General features: G+C 29.8%; 1 protein-coding gene across 1 annotated transcript in view; it reads left to right on the top strand.

Moving 5' to 3' along the window:
* The window catches only part of LOC129608109 (uncharacterized), a 158,415-nt gene that overhangs the window by 68,199 nt on the left and 66,146 nt on the right, over positions 1-24,070 (top strand). Inside the window, exon 4 of the mRNA XM_055519433.1 lies at positions 7,802-7,907. Within this exon, the coding sequence (XP_055375408.1) occupies positions 7,802-7,907 (106 nt within the window). The remainder of the gene's footprint in view (positions 1-7,801; positions 7,908-24,070) is intronic.

Below are 24,070 nucleotides of genomic sequence, written 5' to 3'. Positions count from 1 at the left end.
ATAAAAGTTTTGTAAAAGTTCCGCATCGGTTGTCATAATCATAGATTACATGATTTTTTTTATAAAGAGAATGCATTCTTCTTTTGGTTATCCTTAAAATATTAAAAAGTTTCTGATAACTTTTCTTATTCAGATATTTTTTTGTCCTTTTTTTAAGTAATTTTAAGATGAAGATTAAATTTTTTCAAAATTATGTATACTTACATGATTAATGACAATGTTTCATTAAAGGATGATTAAAGGATGAACTTACGAATACGAAAATAATTTTCCAATATTTGTAGATAAACTTCATTTATGTGTAGTTGGAATGTTTTCAATAATTTCTACTTGTGCGCTTAAAAATTCGTTACGAACGTCTTAGACTAGTTTCAATTTCAAAATTTAAATAAGAAAATTACAAAAATTTTTGATTCAAATTAAACTGAATAGATTTTTGTGAATAGATTCATAGGACATCTTTAAAGGAAGTGACGAAAATGAAGATGGAAAAATAATTATACAAAAAATTGACGATTTTAATCTCTAAAATAATTTGAATTTAGCAAAAAAAATTCTTTAATTATTGGTATATGTTACAATAACAAAAGCACTTGAAATCTATAGAAGTCTTCATTTATTATAGAAGCAATTTTCCTCTTTTACCATGTGGCCACAATTTATTTAGAGTGATATAATAGAATTACCATTTCGTTTAACACTTCCTTTAATATCAACAACATAAATTATTGTGAACGTTACTACAATACATAGTTCAATTTTAAAATGCGAATTGTATCGAAAATTTAGTTAATTTTTCATGCATAACTTCAAGTACAGACTAATATAACTGCCTATGGGATCACGGACGATAGAAACAATACAAGTTGCGTACAAAACGTAGGATAATCACAATATCTTTCACATTATTTCAGGGTGAATCACACCGTATATTATATTACGCTATTAGATTTTGTTGATCTCTGGTATTCATACGATTTTATTATTTGAAGACATTTAAGCTTCACTATTACGACATTCCTATTAATGTCCTTTCATACGTGTCATATCATGCCTTTCCTTCCGTATCATTTTGCTTTTACTGGTGACTGCGGATAATTTAATTTTTCACACAATTTTTTTTTGTAGTGACTAGTTAATCTGGAGTCGCAGTTTTCGAATATTGGCGCTCTTTCGAGGTATATCAATGATAAGTAGTAAATTGGAATACTAGAAGTATTCCAATTGATTTGCAAAGATGTCTCTTAAGCTGTGGTTTTAACTGCAGCCAGCTTTATAAGTTGTCAGAATGTAGATTTTGTATCTACTAAATATGACTTTCCGCCTGATGATATCTATTATATGTGTTTTAGCTGCCGTCACTTTTACTTCATTATCATCTATTTACATGTCTCTCTTTCGTTGCTTGGCTCAATTTAATTTGAATTTCAATTTGCTTTTCTTTAATTGAGTTTAAAATTTATTTTATAAACTATTTATTTATAAACGACACCTTAAAGCTAACAAGAATCAACTGATTTTGAAGAAAGGTAAATTAATTTATTAATTGAATGAGCTCCCAGCTATCTATATCACATGATCTCTTAACATAAATAATTTATTAACTTTATAAAAAAGGCTGTAATATTCTTAGAAAGAAATTTTTTTTCTATAGAGATTTAATATTTTAGTGGTATGAAAAATTAATTCAAATTGGGATGCTATCGTATAGCTACGTGTATATAGAAAATTTTAATTTAAAAATTATAATGTTGGCTTCTCCATAATAGGTTGCGATTATAGGTTCTGCGAAGCTATTTGTAGGGCGATTCATGTTTTTGTGATTATTCTTTAGGTGAAATCTCTATTCGAGATAAAAAGTTGACAAAAATCGGCTGCCTGAAAGGAAGGGGATCAATTTTTTCTTTATATCAAATAACTTATTTTTCAGTTCATTTGTATTTTATAATTCTCTACACCAAATGTCCTGATATTTTCTTTCTTCAAGATCTATTGAAAACACGACATAGTTAAAAAAAAATTAATTTTTTTCTCAGGTTTGTTTGTTTTTTCTTGTTTTTGTTTTATTTTAAAACAAAAAAAAAACAACTAACTTGGAAATACACACACGTCCTTATACAACAAATTCTAAGTATAAAATCAGGAAAATTAAAAAAATTCTATTATTCCAAAGGCTTTTTAATGAACTTTTTTAATTGATTTTTTTTTTCCATTTTTGTTTGGTTATACACAAGTTAAACGGTCTGAAAAAGACAATCAAAAGTACAAAAAAAGAAGAGAATTTTTTTTTAAAAAAACTTTTCTAATTGTTTTTTTTTTCTGTGAACATTTTGTATCAAATGATTTGAGATTTTGACAAATTAATTGAATTTTTTATATTTATAAAAAAAATTCTATGTTTTTCTTTTCTTACACAGCTTCTTTATTAACAGCTATCTTTATTTACAGGTAGTAATCAAGGATCATTTTAGATAAAGATTTTTTTTTGCATCACTAACGAGATTTTTGCCGTAACCTGCTTTATTTGTCAAAACTTTAATTCCTAAAAATTTTTATTAACAACAAGAAATTCGAAATTTAAAGAAACCTACAATGTTTGCGAAAGTTAGATTTTGATCTATTACATATTGCAGAAACCCTATTTCCCTCGAAAGAATGAAAAAGGAAAAAAAAATGTAAGATAATAATTTAACTTAATGGAAATTTCTTCATGCAACTGCAGAACGGATGGGTGACGTAATCAAAGGAACGAGTTAAAGGCAGAAAAATTAATTAAAAAATTTTTCTCCTCGAACTGGACTCGAACCAGGGACCGCTTCTAGTTGTAATCCAATAGATAATGATCTCCAATAAACGATAGGAGTCGTCCGCATTGCCCCGGTCACTCCCAAGCAGGCCAACCTTTGCAGTTTTTCCAGCTTGGCCCGCACAGCCGCTTGCTGAGCCTTACGGCACCATACAATCGATACGAAGGTCTATGGCCTAGCAAGGGCCATATATAGCCACAGTGCTATCCTGGGACTGATCTCCAGGTCCCATCGATGAAGCTCTTACACGTCCACTATGCCGCCGTAGGCCTCCCGATAACTCTATCTATATGGGTATTCCAGAAGAGGCGATCATTCTAGGTTACCCCAGATACCTCACCTCACTAGAGTAACTAATATGTTCACCAAACTTAATTGGGCTCGTTAATTTATCTCTGCTTCTGCGTCTGGTGAAGGCAACCAAAGTGCTCTTGTTGGGATTTATATTTAACCCAACGCCCTCGCCCTCGGGATTTATATTTAACTCAACACGTAAATTTGGCTGTAGAAGATCAAAAAAAGTGCTCTCAAATTTGTCCCGTATGACAAAGGCCACATCGTCGGCGTAACCCCAGACACGTGACACGAAGCCCCCGAGAGCAGCGGTTAGACCATCCACTACAATGGACGATAGAAGGGGCGAAAGTACCCTGCCATGCTGACACCCTTTTGCAGCGGAGATGAAGAGTGTACCGTTAGCTATGGTGGACTTAATAATCCTATCCTGCAGCATCCGATTAACCCATCTGCTTGTCGTTGCATCAATCCCTGGTTTGTGCAACGACTCACAGATGGCATGATATGGAATGTTGTCAAAAGCTCACTCTATATCAAGAAAGCAGCCAACTGCCACCATCTGCACTTCCAGTGAGTTTTCAAGAACCTCCACTAGACTCTGCAAAGCGAGTACAGTAGACCTTCCCGGCTGATAGGCTCATTGAGACTCACGCAAGGGCTTGCTTCCCAGTGCGTCGTCCCGTATGAATCTATCAATCACTTTTCCATTGCTTTCAATAGAAAAGAAGTAAGGCTGATGGGACGGAAAGAGCTTGGGTGGTTTCTTAGTCGCTTACCAGCCTTCGGAATATACGTCACTTTAACCACCCTTATTGTCTGAGGGCTGTAACCCCACGCATAGCTGGCACGAAAAATTTCTAACAGAGCTCTGGCGATATGTTGAAAACCACTCTGCAAAAACGCAGGATATATCCCGTTATCACCCGGAAATTTTAAGGGTCTGAAGGAGAAAACAGTCCATCTAATTCTGTCCATCGTGAAGACCAAGCGGGATCGTTGCCAGTTATCACTCCTGGGCCAGGTTGCACTCGGTTCAACGACCGCTTTTGCGCGATTCTGACGAATATCCGAGTCAGGAAAGTGTGTTGAGGCCAAACCGTTCCGTTAGGTCCAAACCGCTAGCATACTTTTTGGAATGCACCCTGTGGGGACGCGCACTGCTGGGGAGTTCATCAATGGCCTTGCAGAACGCCCTCCACGAACTTCTCTTCGCTTTCCTAATTTCTTTATTGTATTTCGTGAGTGAGTCTTTATACTCCTCCAACGAGCCCGGCACCTTGGCCTTATTGAATAGCTTTCTGGTCCTTAGTCTAAGCCTTGAAAGCCCATCATTCCACCACGGCATATTGCCGTCATTCATAATCGTCAATTTATTGCTGTATATAATTTCAAGTAGGCACTCACCTCCCTTTATTTATATCACTGCTTCCCCAGACGGTGTGGTTGGCATTGGCATCACTTCCTATTATTAGTTGGAAGTTCCTCCTTCCACAAAAGTCCACTAGGTCTTTCAGTTACTCGTCTGGGCGCAGTCTCCCGTGAGGTGGGATGAGCATACAATAAACTCTGTCTAACACCCGGAAGACTTCACCTTCACCAACGCAGCTATCTGATTCTTGGAGCAGTAATCTGGAATGGGAAGATATGTTACTGTTTTACTAAACAAAATGCAAACCGTAGGCCTGCCTTCAATCGTAGTATCATACAATAGCTCACCTGTTAGGCTCTTAACCTGATCCTTCATTATATGTAAGGCTCTTAGATAAGGGCGATATCGAGGACTTAGTGGAAAGACCTCGGGTGGTGCGTTGAGGCCATAAGCTCCAACGTCTGCTTTCCGTTCTCAAAACTGGAACTTGCTTCATGCTGTTAATTTTCATCAGCTTGCTCTTGGCGATATTTATTTTAAGATCTATTATATCCATTAGCTATAAGATCTATTATATTAGCTATAAGATCTATCTATTATATCCATTAGCATTAAGATCTATTATATCCATTAGCTCTGCTAAGTTATTTATAATGAGTTGCATCATGAGTTGAACCAGAGTGAGTGAGTGAGTAGAACGACATCATCGGCATATTCCAGGCTTTATAATTTATGTGCGTAGTGATGCTACTTCCCTCATACATTTGTCTAAAACAATATAAGAACAGCAACAGGAAAAATGGATATCCCTGTCTGATTCCTACTACGACTGGATGGAGGAACTAATTTTTTTGATTTTTGCTTTTGTTATTCAACTGCATAGTTCTTAAAAATATTGTTAAAATTTACATTTTTTCAATTACCAAAGGACATTACCTGTTTGATAAAATGTTTTTATAATGATCGTGTTGGATCGGTGGAAATTTTAATCTTAATATCACCCACTATTAAGTCATGCACGCATACAAAATATTTGAAAAGGATAATAAGAAGAAAACCTTGGATTTGTATTTTATTTTTTACAAATAAATTTGAAATATATTTCAAGATAATTTTTATTTATATTAATTTCAATGAATTCAATTTATTTGGATCAAAAGATATTATGCATTTCCCAGTAAAAACTTTCACTTTCACTTAAAAGTTTGAAGACAAAGAGTTAATTTAATGTGGGTATATAAAATTTGTAATTTTTTCAAAAGAAAAATAATTTACTTATAAAATTTTCTCTTAGGGATAAAAGTAATTGTTTTTCCTCCCATTGAATTCACATCAATATGAAAAAAAATTTCAATTTTAAACAAATCTTTTTCAGAAAATATTTTTGTAACCCGAGAGTAATTTACATTTTTATTAATAACACAAACGATGCATTTTCGTTTTTTTTTTTACAACTGCCAACAAACTGGATTCTACAATACGAGTATTCTACTTGACTTGATATAATTGAAAAATATAGCTATGAAAATTCTATTTTCAAAGAAATTCACTGATCTTATTAATTTTTATAACGGTCTTTGATAAAGAATTCCGAAAACTTCATATTTCCAATATTATGCAACATAATTATTTAACATAGTTGAGTGCACAATCTAAAGAATGCAATTATAAAATTTGAAAAAAAAAAAGAATTTTTAAATTTTTTCCTTATTATACCCTCCTTCAAAGGATATTAAGTTTTTAATGAACAATAAATGTCGTTTAAAGGGAATTTTTTAATAAAGTTGTTGCTTCCAAAGCAAATGCAAGAAGAATGAAAGTTAATTTATTTTCGATCTATTAAGAAAAAATTTATATGTCAGAGCAAGACTACGTATAGCATTCCTTATGCATACCCACCCATGCTATGATAAATGGTATAATATAAAAATTATGAGATTTTTATTGCAAAATGAAAGCATTTTCGACTAAACGACAATTTTGAAGACCTTAAGATAAAGGTTTTTAGCTAAAGTAAACAAATTGAGAATTTCTTCAGAAAGATCTTCCCGCGCCTTAAGACTTTATAAAGCTGAAATCTAAAATTGTATTCGGAGAGAAAGACTCAAATATTATAATGTCACAAGACATACTGATATTACTGTTAACCGAAGGATTATCGGAGACAAGCGTTAACGATCATGTCGGACAGTCGCGCTGCTACTCCAGTGACTAGAGTATTGAGTCCGGGCTTGGTAGTGCGCGGTTATTTTGACCGGTTTAATGAGTTAGACTAGCGGAATCGAGTTACATGCATTGCACAAGGTGCACGTTGATGAACAGGATGATGAACATGTTCTCGTTTTAGCGAGGAGGAAGGCAATACATTATTTATGGGAACGCAGTCATTTTGCAGAGTTGGGTCGCAGGGAGTCCGGGAGAATAAAGGAAGGAGGTACAAGGGGTGAGATTGAAATTATGGACGCACTGTCATTTGCAGAGGCAAGCCCCTTGGCTTCTGGGCAATTATGACCAAAAGCGGTATAGAAAAATAATACGAATAGGTTAGAATCTAGTGAGAATGAGGATACTTGGAAGGCGACGGCACTTTCAGGTTCTGTGCAGAAATGGACATTTCAATCATCAAGTAGGTGCAGACTTCGATGCACCTATTTGATGAATGTTGAGCCCACGTAGCAAGAATCCTACAAGACACTCGGATTTGTCAGAAGGGGGATACATGCATTGTTACCCTATTGCAGCTTAATCAAATCTATTGTTTCAGACTGCTTCAAAAAATAATGCTTCGTATATGGCAGAAGTAAAGTCGTTTCTCATATACGATATATGGGAATCTATAAACGAGCATATAATGAACATGAACACGTTCAAATTTACTTTTATATAAAAAAAAATTAAATGGAAATTCTTGGAATGGAACCACCCAATACATTCATACACACTAATAAAATTACAAAATCAAAATTCTTTAAATTAATTTACACTCATACTTTTAAAATTAGTAATGCGGTCAAACGCCTATATAAAATTATATTAAGTTTATTAGTGACACTTAAAACGGTTTAGTCCTTAAGAGTTTTTGTGAATTTTTTTTTAATATTTAAAATATCATGATAATTATAACGTTTATATATTAATTTGCTTGAAAATACTTACAATGAATATACACAAACACACTCGCATTCCTGTGAATATTAATAAGAATATTAAAACTATAATTTTATTGGACCTACTTAAATATATTTGCAATTTTTTTTTATATTATATTTATTCAAAATATTTATATTAACATTTTTTCTTTCTTTTTTATTGCTTTTTTTCATTATAGACTTCTGGTGGCTCGAATTTTTTACCATCGTATGAAGCAATATCCTTTGCTGTTAAAAGTATCGTTAAAAAACTTGATTGGACGGAAGCTCTTATATTAGTTCCAGGTATTTTATTATGAAAAATTAAATTTTAAATAACAAAAAAAAAAAAATGAAATATAAAAAGGAAAACGGAAAAGAAAAGCAAATACCAGTAACGGTATACAGTTTTGTTACTTAAATGTAAATAACATTCAAGGAAAAATGTAATTCAATTTTCATTTTGCTTTTATAGTGTAATTAAAGAGAAAGGATAATTGTATTACATTATTCAGGTGTTATTATTGTGTTGGTATTTTTTTTTTTTAAATGCTATATGAAATTTTTTTTTTAATTTTCTCTCGTCCTTCGTTTCGTGATTCAATTTAAATGTATGAATTTTACTATAAAAATTATATTCATATTTATATGAGTGAATTCCCATTGTAATAATGAACTTAACGTTTTGGGAAATGTTTGAAAAAATTAAAAAATATTAATATAAATTTTTTTTGGTATTTAGGCGGGAATACAAAACAGCTGCTTATTAGTTGAACAATCGTTTGAGGTGGCAAAATTTAAATAAAAAATCTCACTAAATCTAATTGTGTTACTTAGGCTTCTTAGAACGTTTTTAACAATATTGGGACAAATGAGATTATTTCTTTAGCACTGTCTAGACTCTTCAAGAGGGCAGCAATTGCAATTTTATACACAAAATATGCTTTCCTACTTCTATCTTGCTCTGAAAATTGAAATTGCTGAAAATGGTGTTTTCTGTAATCAACTAACTGTGCTTTGTATATTCAGAATTAACGTAATTTTAATCAAGTTTTCTTAAATTTTAATTATTATTTTTTTCTTAAACATCATCTTTTTTACATCGTTTGCCATTCAAGAAGTAGCTTTTCTTGTTTTTCTCTCAGAGAAAAATTGAAACTAATTCCATAATTATTTTACAGTCTGTTCTTGTTTGTTCTTCTCCTAAATGTATGCAATAATTTTTTTTTAAATTAATTTTACAGCGCCACTAAATACAGCGCTCTATTGTGTAATTAGAAAAATTGTCTTCTGTACATAGACAATGGTATAAGTTATATATTTTAAGTCATATCATCGAAAGTCTTGCTTTTATAATATCTTCCATTAAAATTTAAGTTTATTACATTTGCGGCTGAAAATTTTGATAACAATGGCTCTAAAATTTAATGGTACTTAATGAATTTTAAAAAAATCAAATTTTTTATAATTTTATTAAAATTATAAAAAAAAAATTTAATATATTTAAAAAAATATTTTAATTTTATTTAAAATCAAATAATGAAATAAATAACACTCTTTCATTTCCTTGTTTATTTGTAAACTCTACAAAATTCAATTACAAAATTTGAAATAATAAAATGTGATTAATCCTTACATAAAAACTTGAAATGAAAAATTTAATTTTTGTTTTTCTCCAATTTTATAGTTTTCTTCCATTTTTTCCATTTTGTTAAAATAATAAAATTATTTAAAATTTAAATAATAGTGAATATTTTAATAGCGTTACACAAGATAAAAAACAAAAATACCACCACCCACAATTAATCCATTTATCTTTACGTATGAATAATATTTTTTTGTGTTGTTGTTGTTCTCGAAACCCTTTTTTAAGTAATAAAAAATTATTTATATCAAAAAAGAATAAAAATAATAACAAGAGAATTAAAATTGACACAACTTTTTGTGTACTTTAAAAACTTTTTTAAACATTGTTAAAGAAAATATTTATGCAATGTTATTTGTTAAATAAATTGTTAAACCTTATTGTAGAGGGGGTATTTATGTATATATATATATTTTATTATTAAATTAAATAAATTTATGTTAATTTTTTATGTGAATTTGTAAATTTCAAATAATATTTAATAATATGATTAAAATATTAACCCTTGTGTTGTTGTAACAATTTCAAAATATTTTTTTTTAATATGGTATGAGTATTGTGAAAATTTTTGTTTTTAGGAATGAATTATAAAATTTATTTGTTATTTTGTAGAATTTTAATAGTCAATTAAAAAATATTTTAATTATTTTTATTGAAAAATTTTCAAGGCTTTAACTATTACAAAAATATTAGTCAATAAGTATGCAAAAAATGTCGGTATTAGTGCAAAACTATTAAATAAATAAAAATTATTCATGTGTCAATCTAGTTGCATATCTCAATCCAAATACATATATATAAAGCACATTCTAATGAATGATTATATTTTAAGTAAAGTTTTAAGTGGGGCCATTTGAAAAATTCTATTGTGAAATTGCCGTTTCGGTAAGATATAATTTTTTTTTTAAATTAAAATATTAATATGTTGATATTTAAAATAAACATGTGATAAGTTTTGAGTATCTAGGTAATGGCTGGCGTTCTCGGTTCTAAAAGCGTTTCGACAGTACACGAACGTAACTGGGTATATATTATATATTTTTATTTGACAAATCACGATCACGCATTTTAACAAATTGAATATACCCTCCAATGCGCATATATGAGAAAACAATATGAAAGCAAAAGAAATGACAGCAAAACTTTAAAAAATTAATAGACTTGAGTTTTTGACAATCTTTCAAATAACAATTTTACGCATAAAAACTTCTATTCAAACTCATATACGCGTCTTTAACGAAAATTAATCAATTAATTCAATAAATGAGAAAAATTCGGATCAAATCACTATGGATTTCAAAATAGCACATTTCCTTTGTATAAATGAAAATACTTTTTGTTTTTTTCCAAAAAAATTTTGTGCTCTAACACAATAAATTGTCAAAATCTGGTATTTTTTTTCATTTTGTAAAAATTTCTTCTTTTTAGAAAAATGTTTCTGAACAACATCCGTTTGTGTATAAAATTTTAAAATTCTATATTAAAACGGTAGAAGTCTTATAAACAGTCACACTAATGGAAGAATGAGTAGAGTGAAACACATTTTGTTCGAAAAATGACGCATCATTTCCAATTCTACTCATTGAAATTTCATATTTTTACTTTAAAATATTCAAAATTTTACGCACACTTAAGATTTTTTCCTTACTTTTCCACATCAATTCACTTTATTCTTTACTAGCATACAAAAAGTCATTTCTCTACACATGATTATCAATGCATACATAATTATATCTATGTAGGTACCTTTAAGTGTATGATAAGTCACTTTTATGTTAATCAGTCAGTCATATATTTTGATAGACTTGTCGTTGTACAAAAAAATACATTCTTCAATTATTATAATGACAATAAAAAAAATAATAAACATAAGTCTTCCATATATATTGCATAACTTTCATATTTATTTAAAGTTTTTTCTTCTACTACGCCTCTCTCTTCTCCTCTCTTTTCGCTTTTGTCAACGCTTAAATGGTGTTGAAAAAACATTATTTATTCATATACCATAGAAAGAAAAGAGAGAAAATGACAAGTTGTCAGAAAACATAACTTTGAAGGAAGAAAATTTAGAAGAAAAAAAAATTTTTATAATTTACTGCTACATAATTTTTGGGTTTATAAATTAAGGAAATTAGTAAAAAAAAAAAGAAAATAAAAATTTTGAAAAATGAGTGAGTGAGTGAGAAACATGAAAATTCGTTTAAACTTAAGTTCAATTTAAATTTTCATGCACACCAGTTCAAATTTTTAAGCATTTGTTTTTGTGCTTTTTCATAACCACAGCCATACACACATAATTTTCCAATAATATGTAAAACATAACTACCCTTCCAGTTTATTTGTCCTTCTTCCCCCTACATTTATTTTTGTTTTATCTTCTCGATTTATAAAGTTAAAGCTATTTATCGGGGGTGTGTTGAAAATTTTCATCTCTTTTACGCGTATTTATTATAAAGGACACTTCAATAAAATTAAAAGCGATTTCTGCTTATCAAAAAAAATTTAAAAAGTTTAAAATAGAATTGAGAAAAAAAGAATATTATTATTCAGAAAATAAAACAGAAAAAATAAAAATGTAACGTTGCAGTCGGGATGAGAAAGCAAATGATAGATAATTTAAAATAATTCTTATGGAAACGCAAGGAAAGTAAAAATAATAAAAATAAAAAAAATAAATAAATTTTCCACATGACCAAAAGAACACACAAAATATTTTAATCGTAATCGCATAAAGAGAAAGAGAACAAAGTTAAGAAAAAGAGGACACGATGAAAATAAAAAGGAAATTTTAATTTTATTTATTATTTTCGTTTTTTTTTCTCTTTTTTTATTTTTTATCATCAATCACTTTTTGTCATTAATGTGATTTAAAAGTCTAGTAAGCATACGCTCTCATATATACGTTTACATTTATATCGTAAAATTCTGAACTAATTTCATGGTCTTCTATTTATGTGTATGTGTAAGAGTTATTTGAAGAATAAAAATTTGCAATAAATTTTCGTGGACTCCAAAATAAAGTCGAATAGACCGCGAATGATGAATATTCGAGAAAAATGTATTTAAATTTAAAATTCATGTAAGACATACGAATATGTGCTCTCTTTCTCTTATTATACATAATTTGCATATTAAAAGTTCTAGTATTTCTACCAGCTAAAAACAAAAAAAGTAGGGATTTAATTGCATTTATATTAAGAAAACTCTAATTTCTCTTTATATTATAATGAAGGCCATTTTGAAATTTAAAATTTTCTAAATCAAATTCATTAAATAATAAGCTTAACTAGCTGCTTCTTTTGTTGAAATGCTTATTTATAAATGAAAAAGATTTGAAATTTGCTATAGAGGATTTTTCTTCGGCACATGATGAACATCGAGTTATTCAAAAATATAGGCATTTCACTTACAAATGTTAAAATCTGTGTAGTGTCAAAGGTACTGCACTCCTAGTACCTTTGGCACACAACATATTCACTAAACAATTTAATAGAAACATCGGAATGATATTCTAGAGAAAAACGATGAAAAGGAGAAAATATTTTTCCAAATAAGCAATTAATTTCTAATTTTCATTTGAAAAACTTCAAAAGTTTAAAATTTTTCGTCTCCATGTTATTTTTAATATTTTTTTTTCCGTTTTTGTATTTCATACTTTTTATTTATTATTTAAAAGTTATTTTTTTCAATTCTGTGTAATTCAAAAATAATTCACATTACTGATATTAATGATGATAACCAATAAATTTATTTTTATTCGTAAAATACGATGACTTCTCGATTAACTAATACTTAAAAGGAGAAATGTAATATCCGAGCTAAATTTGCATCTGTTTACAAGAGCAATTATAAGGCTATCTACCTAAATTCAGAACCTACCCCAAGTTAACATCATAGATAAAAATTTAGCAACAAAATTTTAATTACTAAAATTAAAATTTGATTGCACATTATTGCAGCTGATTGCAAATGCTCTTTATATAAACGGGTGACACTCAAACATATTTTTGTTTCTCTCTGTTTAATGTCAATTCTACTTCATCTTAGATTACCAATAATTTTCAAAAGTAGTTTTAAATTGTAAACTATTGTCTTTGATGAAAGTGTTTGATATTTTACGACTCCTTTTGATAGCTGCCATACAATAATGTCAGTACTATTACCATATTTCGGAAACTATGCGGATACCAATACCGAAATTTTCTACACATGACTTCAATTCAAAAATTTCTACTTGCAGTTGTAATTAACTTAACCTTAATAACCTTAACTTTAGTTGCCAACATCGGAGACCATGTATTCATCACGTCACATTGCACCTTCGTGCAATGGTATATATTAATTTGGTATGAAGTTTGTTACCATATTAAAGGAGGCGTTTGCGGTGTGGACATGTACATATATACTTACTCAGCGTAAAATTCTGCGCTGATTTAGACAAGTTCGTCCGCCCGTCCGTCTTATTGCACGATAACTCGAAAACGAATAAAACAAATATCACCAAAATTTCACATGTTGCTTCTTTTCTGTTAAAGGCGGACCCATATTGTAATATAGGCCAATTCGTACAACGGGTTCGGGTAGCTGCCATCCAACTCAAAGTTATTATATTTAATATTTCAAAAAATAATACCAAAGTTAATATACCCTTCACGAAGGTTCAAGTTATTAATGGAGGTTGTACTGTACTGTAAATAACTGAATATTAGCTTATGTTAGAATGCTCTCTTAGATAATTTCAATGAAAAAAACCAAATTAAAAGAGTCAATTTATGTTTTATTCTCATGTTATGAGGGTGTGAAATTGTGACGATATTCTTTTATTTTATTATCTTCCAAAAACAAAAACCCATAAATGGGTTTACGTATTGAAGAAAACATGAAAATCATGTCTATATTGTTTTTCTCATACTATTGAACATAATGTTATGTGTATGATGAGGTCATCTCTATGATTACCTAAAACATAATATTTTAAAAATTACTCTGTTCCGTTTTCTCTTTTCATTCTCTTTGTTTAAAAAAAAAAAAAATATTTTCAATGATTTTCAATAAAAATTATGATCGATGAGATGAATTTTTTTTTTAAAGTGAAAGAGAAAACGTAATTGTGTGTGCTTGTGCGCGTATGGGGTGGGGAGAGCAGTTTTATGTGCCTGTTATAAATACAATATACATATTTGGAAGGAGTAATGTAAAAGTGAAAGAGAATATATAAATAAATTAGAAATAATTATTTTCTTATGATTTTATTGTCAATAAAAAAAAATTTTCTTTGGTTTTTCCTTTTCTATTTTTTTTTTTATTTTTAATGTAACTTTGGAAGTTTATGAGAAATATCAAGGTTAAATTTGTATGTTTTTTTTTTAAATTACAATTTGTTAATTTTATATTGTAGAATGATTCATTAAAAATTATTAAAAAAGAATTCTTTAAATGTTGTTTAATATTTTGGAAATTTATTTATGTACATTGTTTTTCAAATTAGCTCTTGAGAGCCTTATTAATATTATTGATTATAATTGTGCAAATAAATTAAAAGTCTTAAGTATGATATGCCACAGAAATTATGTTTAAATGCTTTCAGTGATATTAGAATGGAATATTGTCATTAAACTAGTGTGTATAGAACAATTGAAGAACTTGATTATTTTGTTTGTATGGTTATTAAATTTCTATTTACAATTTATAAGAACTTGAAGATTTTTTCTATTATGAGGACATGGAGAATTTTCTGGCTATATACAGACTATGAATGTAAGCGTCAATATTCAGTTTATTGTTTTATATTAATTTTCGAAAAACAATGAGAATAAGCCTTGATGGCTGCAGTATATTTTGGCTAATGAGTTCTTTCCACAATTTATAAATTTGCTTAAACAATTATACACCCTTTGAGAACAATCGAGGCAATCTTAGAGAACTAATATTACTTATACTCTTTTGAGAACACTTATAACACTCTCTTGAGGTAATTAATATAATTTTTATTGGAACTTTTAAAATTTGAAATAGAATTCGTTTATTGTATTCGACTGTCACTCCCTCTTTACTGCTGATGTTGCCAATCAACCATTTGAAGCCATTCAACAGTATTCGTCTTATACAACATATGGTATAGTAAACCAATTCTTATTACTAAAATTATTAACACTACCACTTAAAGGTCTTACACAAAATCTATTTATATTGCAATTTAAAAAAAATTTTTATGTTTTTTTTGTTCATTATACAAAAATTCTAGAATATTTTTGTATAACAAAATAACAAGGTTTTTACTGCATAGCATCCCTTTTATAATGACTTTATCTTCTTGTAAAATTATTTGAAACCTGATGAATTTTTATAATTTCTTGTATAACATGTTTGAGGGTAGTATGTGAAGAGCAGCACAAGACTTGATGTTACCACAATTATCTTTCTTCTTTCTTATTGTGTACTATATCTATGTAGTTATAAACTTTCTCTTTCAACAGATGCTCTACTTTCGTCTTTTTGTATGCATATAGAATAATGATCGCTTCCCTTTTCCTTTTTTGGTATCACTTTGTTATGAAACTATTATTATTTGTTATTTAAAGAAAAAAAAACTTTATTGACATGCTTTGCTCCTGTTAATAACAATTTAAAATGAAAATATCATGGTAAATTTTATAAGATTATTACACTATACACGCTTGTGTTTCATACACGAGGAAAGGAATATTTCTGAAATATTTTCTTAGAAGGTTCTGATGTTAAAATTTTTTTAATAGTTACTGTTTTAATGTTAAATTCAGATCAAATAATTGTATTTGATCTGAATTTAATATTAAAACAGATTGTATAAATAGTTTATTGAGTAACCCATTAACCTTGAGCCATGGCAAACGCTCTATTAATTTCATTATACGTTCTTCTATCGCAGTGATCACCTACTGTTTCAAAGAAATCATAAATATAAATTTAGGAAAGTAGTTAAAGTTTTCTTGTGGAAAACTCGTTTTATTTTTGCAAAAATTACTTCGTTTCTAAAATTTCAACATTTAATATTAAAATAATGTAAGCTGACTGGCGTCCGAGCAGATGAAATTAAAGTGAATGTGCGTAATATTTTTTAAACGATTTTGTGGGAAATTGTATTTACGTAAATTACCTTATACATTCATCAGAATTAAATACAGTAATTTTCAAAAGCGTACAATTAAAAATAATTCAATGTGCTGACCTTAGATGAGTCATTGTCAAATTTTCATGATAAAAATTTGAACTGTTGAAAACTCAACATGTAAAAATTGGTAACACAACCATCTCGTGAACCCCCTTACTGTATTGAGTGCGATGCGTAAAAATGTGAACAATTTATCAAAGTATATTTTCAAATTTATCGCAATTATCATAGTTGTTATACACTGTAATACAAACTAGTGCTTTTACTAAAATTTTTACTTAATCTAGTAAACTATGTCAGCTAACAAGATGTGCATTCAAATGACAAGTTTCTTTAATAAACAAATAATTTCCTTGAAGAGGTTTTAATACTATTAAATATTTATATTCAAGTATATGTGTATAACAGTGAAAATATTATTAAATTAAATTAAAAGTTTTATACCGACAATTAATACTCTTTCACTGAACTTTACAAAGTTTTGAATATTTTAGTGATGCCACCTTTAAGAGTTAAAATAAAAAATAATTAAGTTTTCCCGTTGATAATTATTTCAAAGCATTCACTTATTAGAGTATATACATACATACTTCATATACATACATACATATACTATAGTATTTAAGTGTATTACAGCTTCAACCTTTTGGAAATAATTAAAGTTGAACCAATGTTTTTTTCTAACTGTAATAATGCGTTTCAAAAACTTATTTTAGTTTACTTGCCATCCGTTTACTTGTTTTGTAATTTTTTTTTTCTTCTGCTCCTGTAATGAAAATATTTATGAATAGATTTTTATACCAAACCCTTAACCATTAATAGAAAAAAAGTTTTTTTTTTTATGTTTTTACCACTGCATTCTTTAACTTTTTTTTTCATTTTCTATTTCTATAGGATTCTGTTACATTGGAAGGGTCCTATGCATGTTTATATTACGCTATTATAGAAAATTTTTGTTATAATAGAGAATGTACAGGCACGTATATTTATACAGAATGTAACAAAAGTTTGCTGATAACTTCATAAGTTTGGAAACATCTTTATTGAATGTACATTAGATATATATCGGAGTACGCGTGTAATAATTTCTACAATTTCAATTGCATGTTTTAGATCCTCTCAGAAAACGTTGCCTTTTCGTATGATAATCGCTAATACAGCCTTTGTTCATCAACTTTCATCGGGCTATGTTGTTTCGCTTTTCTTCTTGGTACAGATTTCTTGTTAGAGAGAATTTAACCAATTTTAGGTTGGTGGAGATATTGAATATTTGCCATTACAATATGGATTATGGTAGGAATAAGTCCATGTTAAGGATGGTGCATCCTCCCAAGTCTAATTTTAGTTGTTTTGATTTTATTTTGTTTCCGCATTTTGCGCTTCTAAATAATGATTGTTTTTTTTCTTTTTCGGGCAATGTAAGTTTGCACGGTAGTTGATTCTCGGCCTAAGTAAACGTCCGACAATAACACATTCCATCATTTTCATTTACTAGAGGAATATGAAGCAAATTTCAGCAGTTTTTGAACAACAAGTGAAATTAAAAATTTTGTTCATGTAATTTTTGTACATACTGTTCAATATACACAATTATATATAATTTTGAAGAACCTTATGTTTAACGATAGATAATAGTGTATGTTAGGTTACACTTGCACGTTAATAAGTTTGTATGATGGTGTTAAAAGAAATCTTATATGATAATATAAAAATATTTTTTTTATGAAATTCAGGTTAACACTTTTGTTTTTTTTTATTCTTTTATTATTTTCCCTTTTCTTTTTATATTTTTTCATTTATATCCTTTTATGAAAACTTTCGGATTAAAAAATAATAGAATATGTACTTTCATTGTGCTTCATATGTTGCAAAATAAGGGAATGTGCTAAATTTTTTTAAATACTAGAATTTTTTTTTTTCAATTTCAGTTTAATAGACAATTTTTATATGTTCAAAGTCGAAATATTCAATATGCAACTCTCTTACATTTAAATTTTAAAGGAATGCTGTACAAATGTTCAAAACATGTTTCAACTCTCATACTTTAAAATTTAAGTTGTGGCATGCAACTAAAACTGGTGAAAAGTATAGAGGATTCCACTGTTAACTTCAACTGTGTGAAATCGTCAAAACACCAACGCCTTTATATGATATATATATATGTACCCATGTATTTGAATATTGCCAAGCAAAATTGCGTTCTTCCAGTATAAAAAAAATTATGAATTAAAAAAAAAATATTTTTAATTAAAGAAAATATTAAAGGTTAAAAATATTTTTTTTTTATTCCTCTTGAAATTAACAAATCCTGTTTATGTAGCCTAAAAATTTTTTAAGTAAATAATTTTTTTAAAAATTTTAATTCCACATACAAGCGTGTACAAGAACACCTACAGGGATTTTTGAAAAATTTTAACAGGAAATTAAATAGGAAAAATTCTACAACTTTATTCTGTGAATCTATCATTTTCAGATTTAACAAAAAATACAACAAAAAAATTTCAAAATGAATTTTATTCTTGGTGTTTCTGATTTTTCTTATGGCAGGAATGAAACACATAATATATAGGAAGTGGAAATTTTTTAATTCGCGTGCATCACAACATTACTATAGATAATATTAAACTGACGTACTAATTAGACAAACCTACATTATACTCCTCTCTAAGTTTGATTTTTCAAAATTTTTATGTTAGCTTAAAAATTGATTTTTAATTTATTGTTATACATAATATTCAAATGATTTTATGCCCTTAAATATAATGAGAAAATTATCTTGTATCCAATTCATTTTCCATACGTAATATAATTATGACCGAGGGCAATGCTAATACTACATAATATGAAATCAACGCCATTAATGTTATTGCTATATGCAATTGAATTTTAATTAAATTTGAAATTAATGTTATTTTAAAATAAGATAGAAATAATATATAGGTAAATTTTGTATTCAAAATTAAAATTGAAGACCTAATAAGACATTGATCCATTTCTATCTTCTTGGAAATGAAATATAGAATCCATTTGCATTTAAACTCCACGTTGGGCTTTTTACTATATCACTATAATTATCAGTTGATCAATAATTTTCCAATAGCTTAAGTATATGCCCATAAGCATTAATATTGCATTAATTAATTTTGAATTTCGCTTTAAAATTCAAATATAATCTTATTATTCATTATATAATATTGTTTTCATTTGAAATAAAATTATTTCTGTATAAATTTTTAGAATAATTGTCAAAATTTTTTTTTTTGTTGCAAAATTTGTATTAAATATTTTGAATTTTAAAATTAAATTAAAAATAAACGCAGTTTTACAAGTACTCAGATGAGATTATACTTGTATATATGTGTATGTGTACAAATATATTATGTATATAATATGTAAATGTAAAGTATATTTTTATTATAACACGCGCATCAATGTTATTTTTAATTGTCATTTTAAATTAGTACAAATGGATTTTTAATTAAATTGAAATTTATATTATACTGAAGGCAGTAATCATTTGAATAATATTATATTCCGGAACGTTATGTAATAATCCTGCAAAAAAATTACATAAGAATTTTCATATATTAGTAAGTATGTACATTTACGTAATTAAGAGCTTAATATATCAATGTAAAATGATATTACATAATTCTACTTACAAAAATGTTATTAGAATGTAAAATAAATGTAAAATAATTCACTTGGGCACATGTCACCTAATATGATTGACAAGGAATTTATGTATTTTAAAAATTTTAATTCAATTTTGTTATTTCAATTGTTAATTTTTTACCACCACTAAAAAATTATTTTACAAGTATAAACGCCACGCATATTTATAATAATAGTAGTAGTAGTAGTGGTAAGAAAGGGGGTCCTCCAGTACACCTGCCCGAAGCTCATGCACTAGACCAACAGAAAAGGCCCATCGGCAACCCCCAAAACCAACACCCAAAAACCACCATGCAATCCGATCCGCCAGACCACTTATCCAAATCAGCCAACCTCCCTGGCGAAGCCAAAAGCCGCGCGAGAAACACTCCGGATAGGTTCCCAGGCTATCATAAAAATAAGACCCCACTCCTACTCCTACACTCACCATCTATCACGACAAGATAAGCTCCTAGCGGCAGACGCACCGATCCACAATGTCAGCACTTCCGCCTGCTCCAGCTCTCGCAAGGCGATCTGCCATCTCATTCCCCCGTATCCCGCTGTGACCGGGAACCCAGCACACAGTTATCCTGATCAAATTGCAAAGTGCCCCAAGTGCTCTCCTGCATCGACCCACCAAAGCCGACCCAACCGAATAGGACGCTAGGGCCTCAACCGCTGCCCTGCCATTCACAAAAATTGTGAGCTCGCATCCTCTCACCGGTTTAACGGCAGTTAATTCCGCCGTACTGAGCTGGAAAACCCGACAGCCATCAGGCAGCCCAATCGGTAGCTCTATCCCTAACTTCTCGGAGAAGACCCCCGGCTCCGTACCATCCATGGTCCTAGAACCATCCGTATAGATGGACAACCGCTTATGCATGCATAGCCCTTTCTCCAATCCTTCCTTTGTGGAACTACAAACCCGTGATCAACCCTCCAGGCGATATATGGCGCCACAAAGTCAGACCTAATGACCACAAGCCGAATTTCATATTCTCCCAATATCACCTGCTCACTCAACGCATCCAAGTAGATAATAACCTCTAAACCCAAAGTAGGTGCAGTATACAATGCACCAGTCACCCCAACACACGCCATACGCTGCACACTCTTCAACTTCCTTCTCTCCCTATCTCGACGCACCGCTGGCCATCACATCAATCCTCCATACGTCAGAATAGGTCTAACCACACACTCATACGACCAGTAGACCGGCCGAGGGCTCACTCTTTAACGCCTAGCAGCCGCCCCCTTGCAGACAAACAACGCATTCGCGGCCTTCCTTACCCTATCCTCTACGTTTTCCCTCCACAGTAGCTTACTATCCAAATTCACGAGTGGGTTTGGATAGAGCAAACCCGGGCACTTTCCTTTTCCTTGTAAACAATACCAGTTCCACTTTTGTGGGGTTCACAGAAAGACCGCATTCTCGTGTCCAGCCATTCAGTCTATCAAAACCATTCTGCAATATCGTTTTACTTTCGGATACTTACCTACATCGTTCTACATAGGCAGTAACTCTGCAACCGCTATACCCCATGAGCCTAAGATAACTTTCCATAACCAGAATAGATGTGGCGACAGGACCCCCCCCCCCCCCCCCCTCCCGTCTCATCGATAACATCCTCACCTTACTTGAGCCTCACTTAGCCTCTACCATCCTCGTAGTAAGCATTGGCCCTATCCATCTGATTATACTTTCCTCCACCTCTACCTCCTCAAGAGGCCTTACGATAGCTTCAACCTTCACATTATTGAAAGCACCCTCAACATCCAAGAAAGCAGCCAGAAAGTATACTCCTTGTACTGCAGGTCTCTCTCTTCTGTAGGCATGCTGGTCATTTGACAGACCCAACTCCCTTTTCTCATTCCTTATATACTTTTATATTAACATCACCATGGTCCTCAGCACGAAGGACGACAAGCTCATTGGTCGGAAATCCCTCACACTGACATGACCATTCCTACCAGGCTTCGGCAAAAAAACCGTTCTCACCTTTCTCCATTTTCTAGGGACATACCCCATATACAGGCAGCTACAAAAGATTACCACCAACCAATCGATGGTTTTAGCTCTTCCGGTTCCCTCGAGAATTGATCCCGAAAAATTAACCCGCATCAGCTCCTCCAGCGTCTTTATACTGGAGTCAGCCGAAGTACCATCATCCCTTTTAACAAAGCCATGTACTAGGAGCTCCCCGAATAGCAGCTTCCTTAATCTGGCAACCTCATTGATATTTTCCAATGACGCTCAATAGTTCCTCCAAGACCTAAAATTATAGATTTAATGGCAACAATTTCGGAAAGTTTCTGATCAGTGAAATAATTTTAAATGTTAGCATTTAATTCTGTACAATTACATTAAAAAGTAACATGTTGATAATTTACTAAAAAAAGTAATTTAAAATATTGCATGTATATACAAGACGTATGGTATTTAATTCCGCTGTTATATATCATTGTATAGAACCTCATGAGTAGACAAAACTTTTGTATGAGGAGTATGTTCACAGCTCAACAGACTCAACAGACTTACATGACTTTATTAATGAAAGGCACGATAACGTATCATGCTATTTTTTGGGCCATTAATTTTTGCAAATGTACGAGAGACACCATTTCAAACAATCGCTGTACACTTTTCTAAGTCATTGGATGCTATTAATAAAACACTTTAATTTTCTCAATAACTTCTTAACCATATTAGGTAGTACGATAACTGATATACCAAATTGAAGCTCAGTTGACAAGGTTGATAGCTGTTCTAAATTTAGAAAAAGCTCCAATGTAACGTCACCTAGAAAATTAACGTTTTTTAAAAATGAAAACTTAAAATTCAAATTTTTCGAAATTTAAAGTCATGTGAATTCGAAATCTGAGCAGATTATAAGCAATTCAGATATTCCTGATAAAAACTTTATTCTGAAGTTTCGAAACCATATTTGCTTGTCTTACGCAAGCACAGAGTTATACTTAAAATTTCAAAAAGTAAAAAAATCATTCGGGATTGAATTTAAGCACCTGTAACTCCAAACCTTTTGAGCTACGGACACTGTCTCCATATAAAAGTTTTGTCTATTCACGAGGGTCTATATAATGGTAAATACCAATGCACTTAGATGCGCGACACCCTTAAATGTAGAACTAACTTAATGTTATATAAAAATTTAATGGTAATTTTCAAAATGAATCTCAATGGACCGTAACAATATGGACCATAATTGAAAATTTTATTTTAATATTCTTGAAACTACATTAAAATTTCATTAATTCGAAAAACCGTTTAAATTATATTACTAAATTTTGTTTATGTTTCAAAAATTTTCCAATTAAATTTAAAATTTCTCTATTAAATTATTCACATAAATGGTATTTATGAGCCAAGTGACGTTAATCACACATGCAATTTTAATGTAATATAAATTCCTATGTGTGTACTTATAAAATTTGCCAATAAAACATGAATATTTAAAGAGTACTATTGAATTGAATTATGAATGAATTTAAATTAAATATTTTATTACATCGAATTTAAAAAAGAAATGTTATTAAACAATAAAATATTAAGGATAAATTTGAAAAGCGAAAAATTCAATTTGTAATTAAATGTGATTATTATAAAGGAAACAAAAATTTCATTGATTTTTTGCTCTGCTAAAATTTACATTAGTGTTGATATTTTACGAATATTGTAAGTGAATTTTTTTGTGTTCAATGCATTCATTTTCCCGTTCTGGTTTGAACTACACAAAAAATATCAATTAAACGAATGGTTCGTACAGAGTAACCCATTTTATTTTGACAATTTCATTAAAAATCTTACACATTAAGGTTGTTGAGGATAATTATTAAATATATGAAAGAATCATGATGTAAATTTAATTTTCTGTTGAGTAGATAGCCTAATGAAACTATCAATTTCGTAGAAATTATTAGTTAAAAATTGAATTTAAAAGGGAAAAATTCAGAAGGGAAAGAACCTGGAATAATGTCCTTATTTCCCAATTCAAAACG

This window comes from Condylostylus longicornis, unplaced genomic scaffold, assembly GCF_029603195.1.
Source record: "Condylostylus longicornis isolate FDR11 unplaced genomic scaffold, ASM2960319v2 ptg000030l, whole genome shotgun sequence".
NCBI classification, from domain to species: domain Eukaryota; kingdom Metazoa; phylum Arthropoda; class Insecta; order Diptera; family Dolichopodidae; genus Condylostylus; species Condylostylus longicornis.
This window is presented reverse-complemented; position numbering and strand designations above follow the sequence as displayed.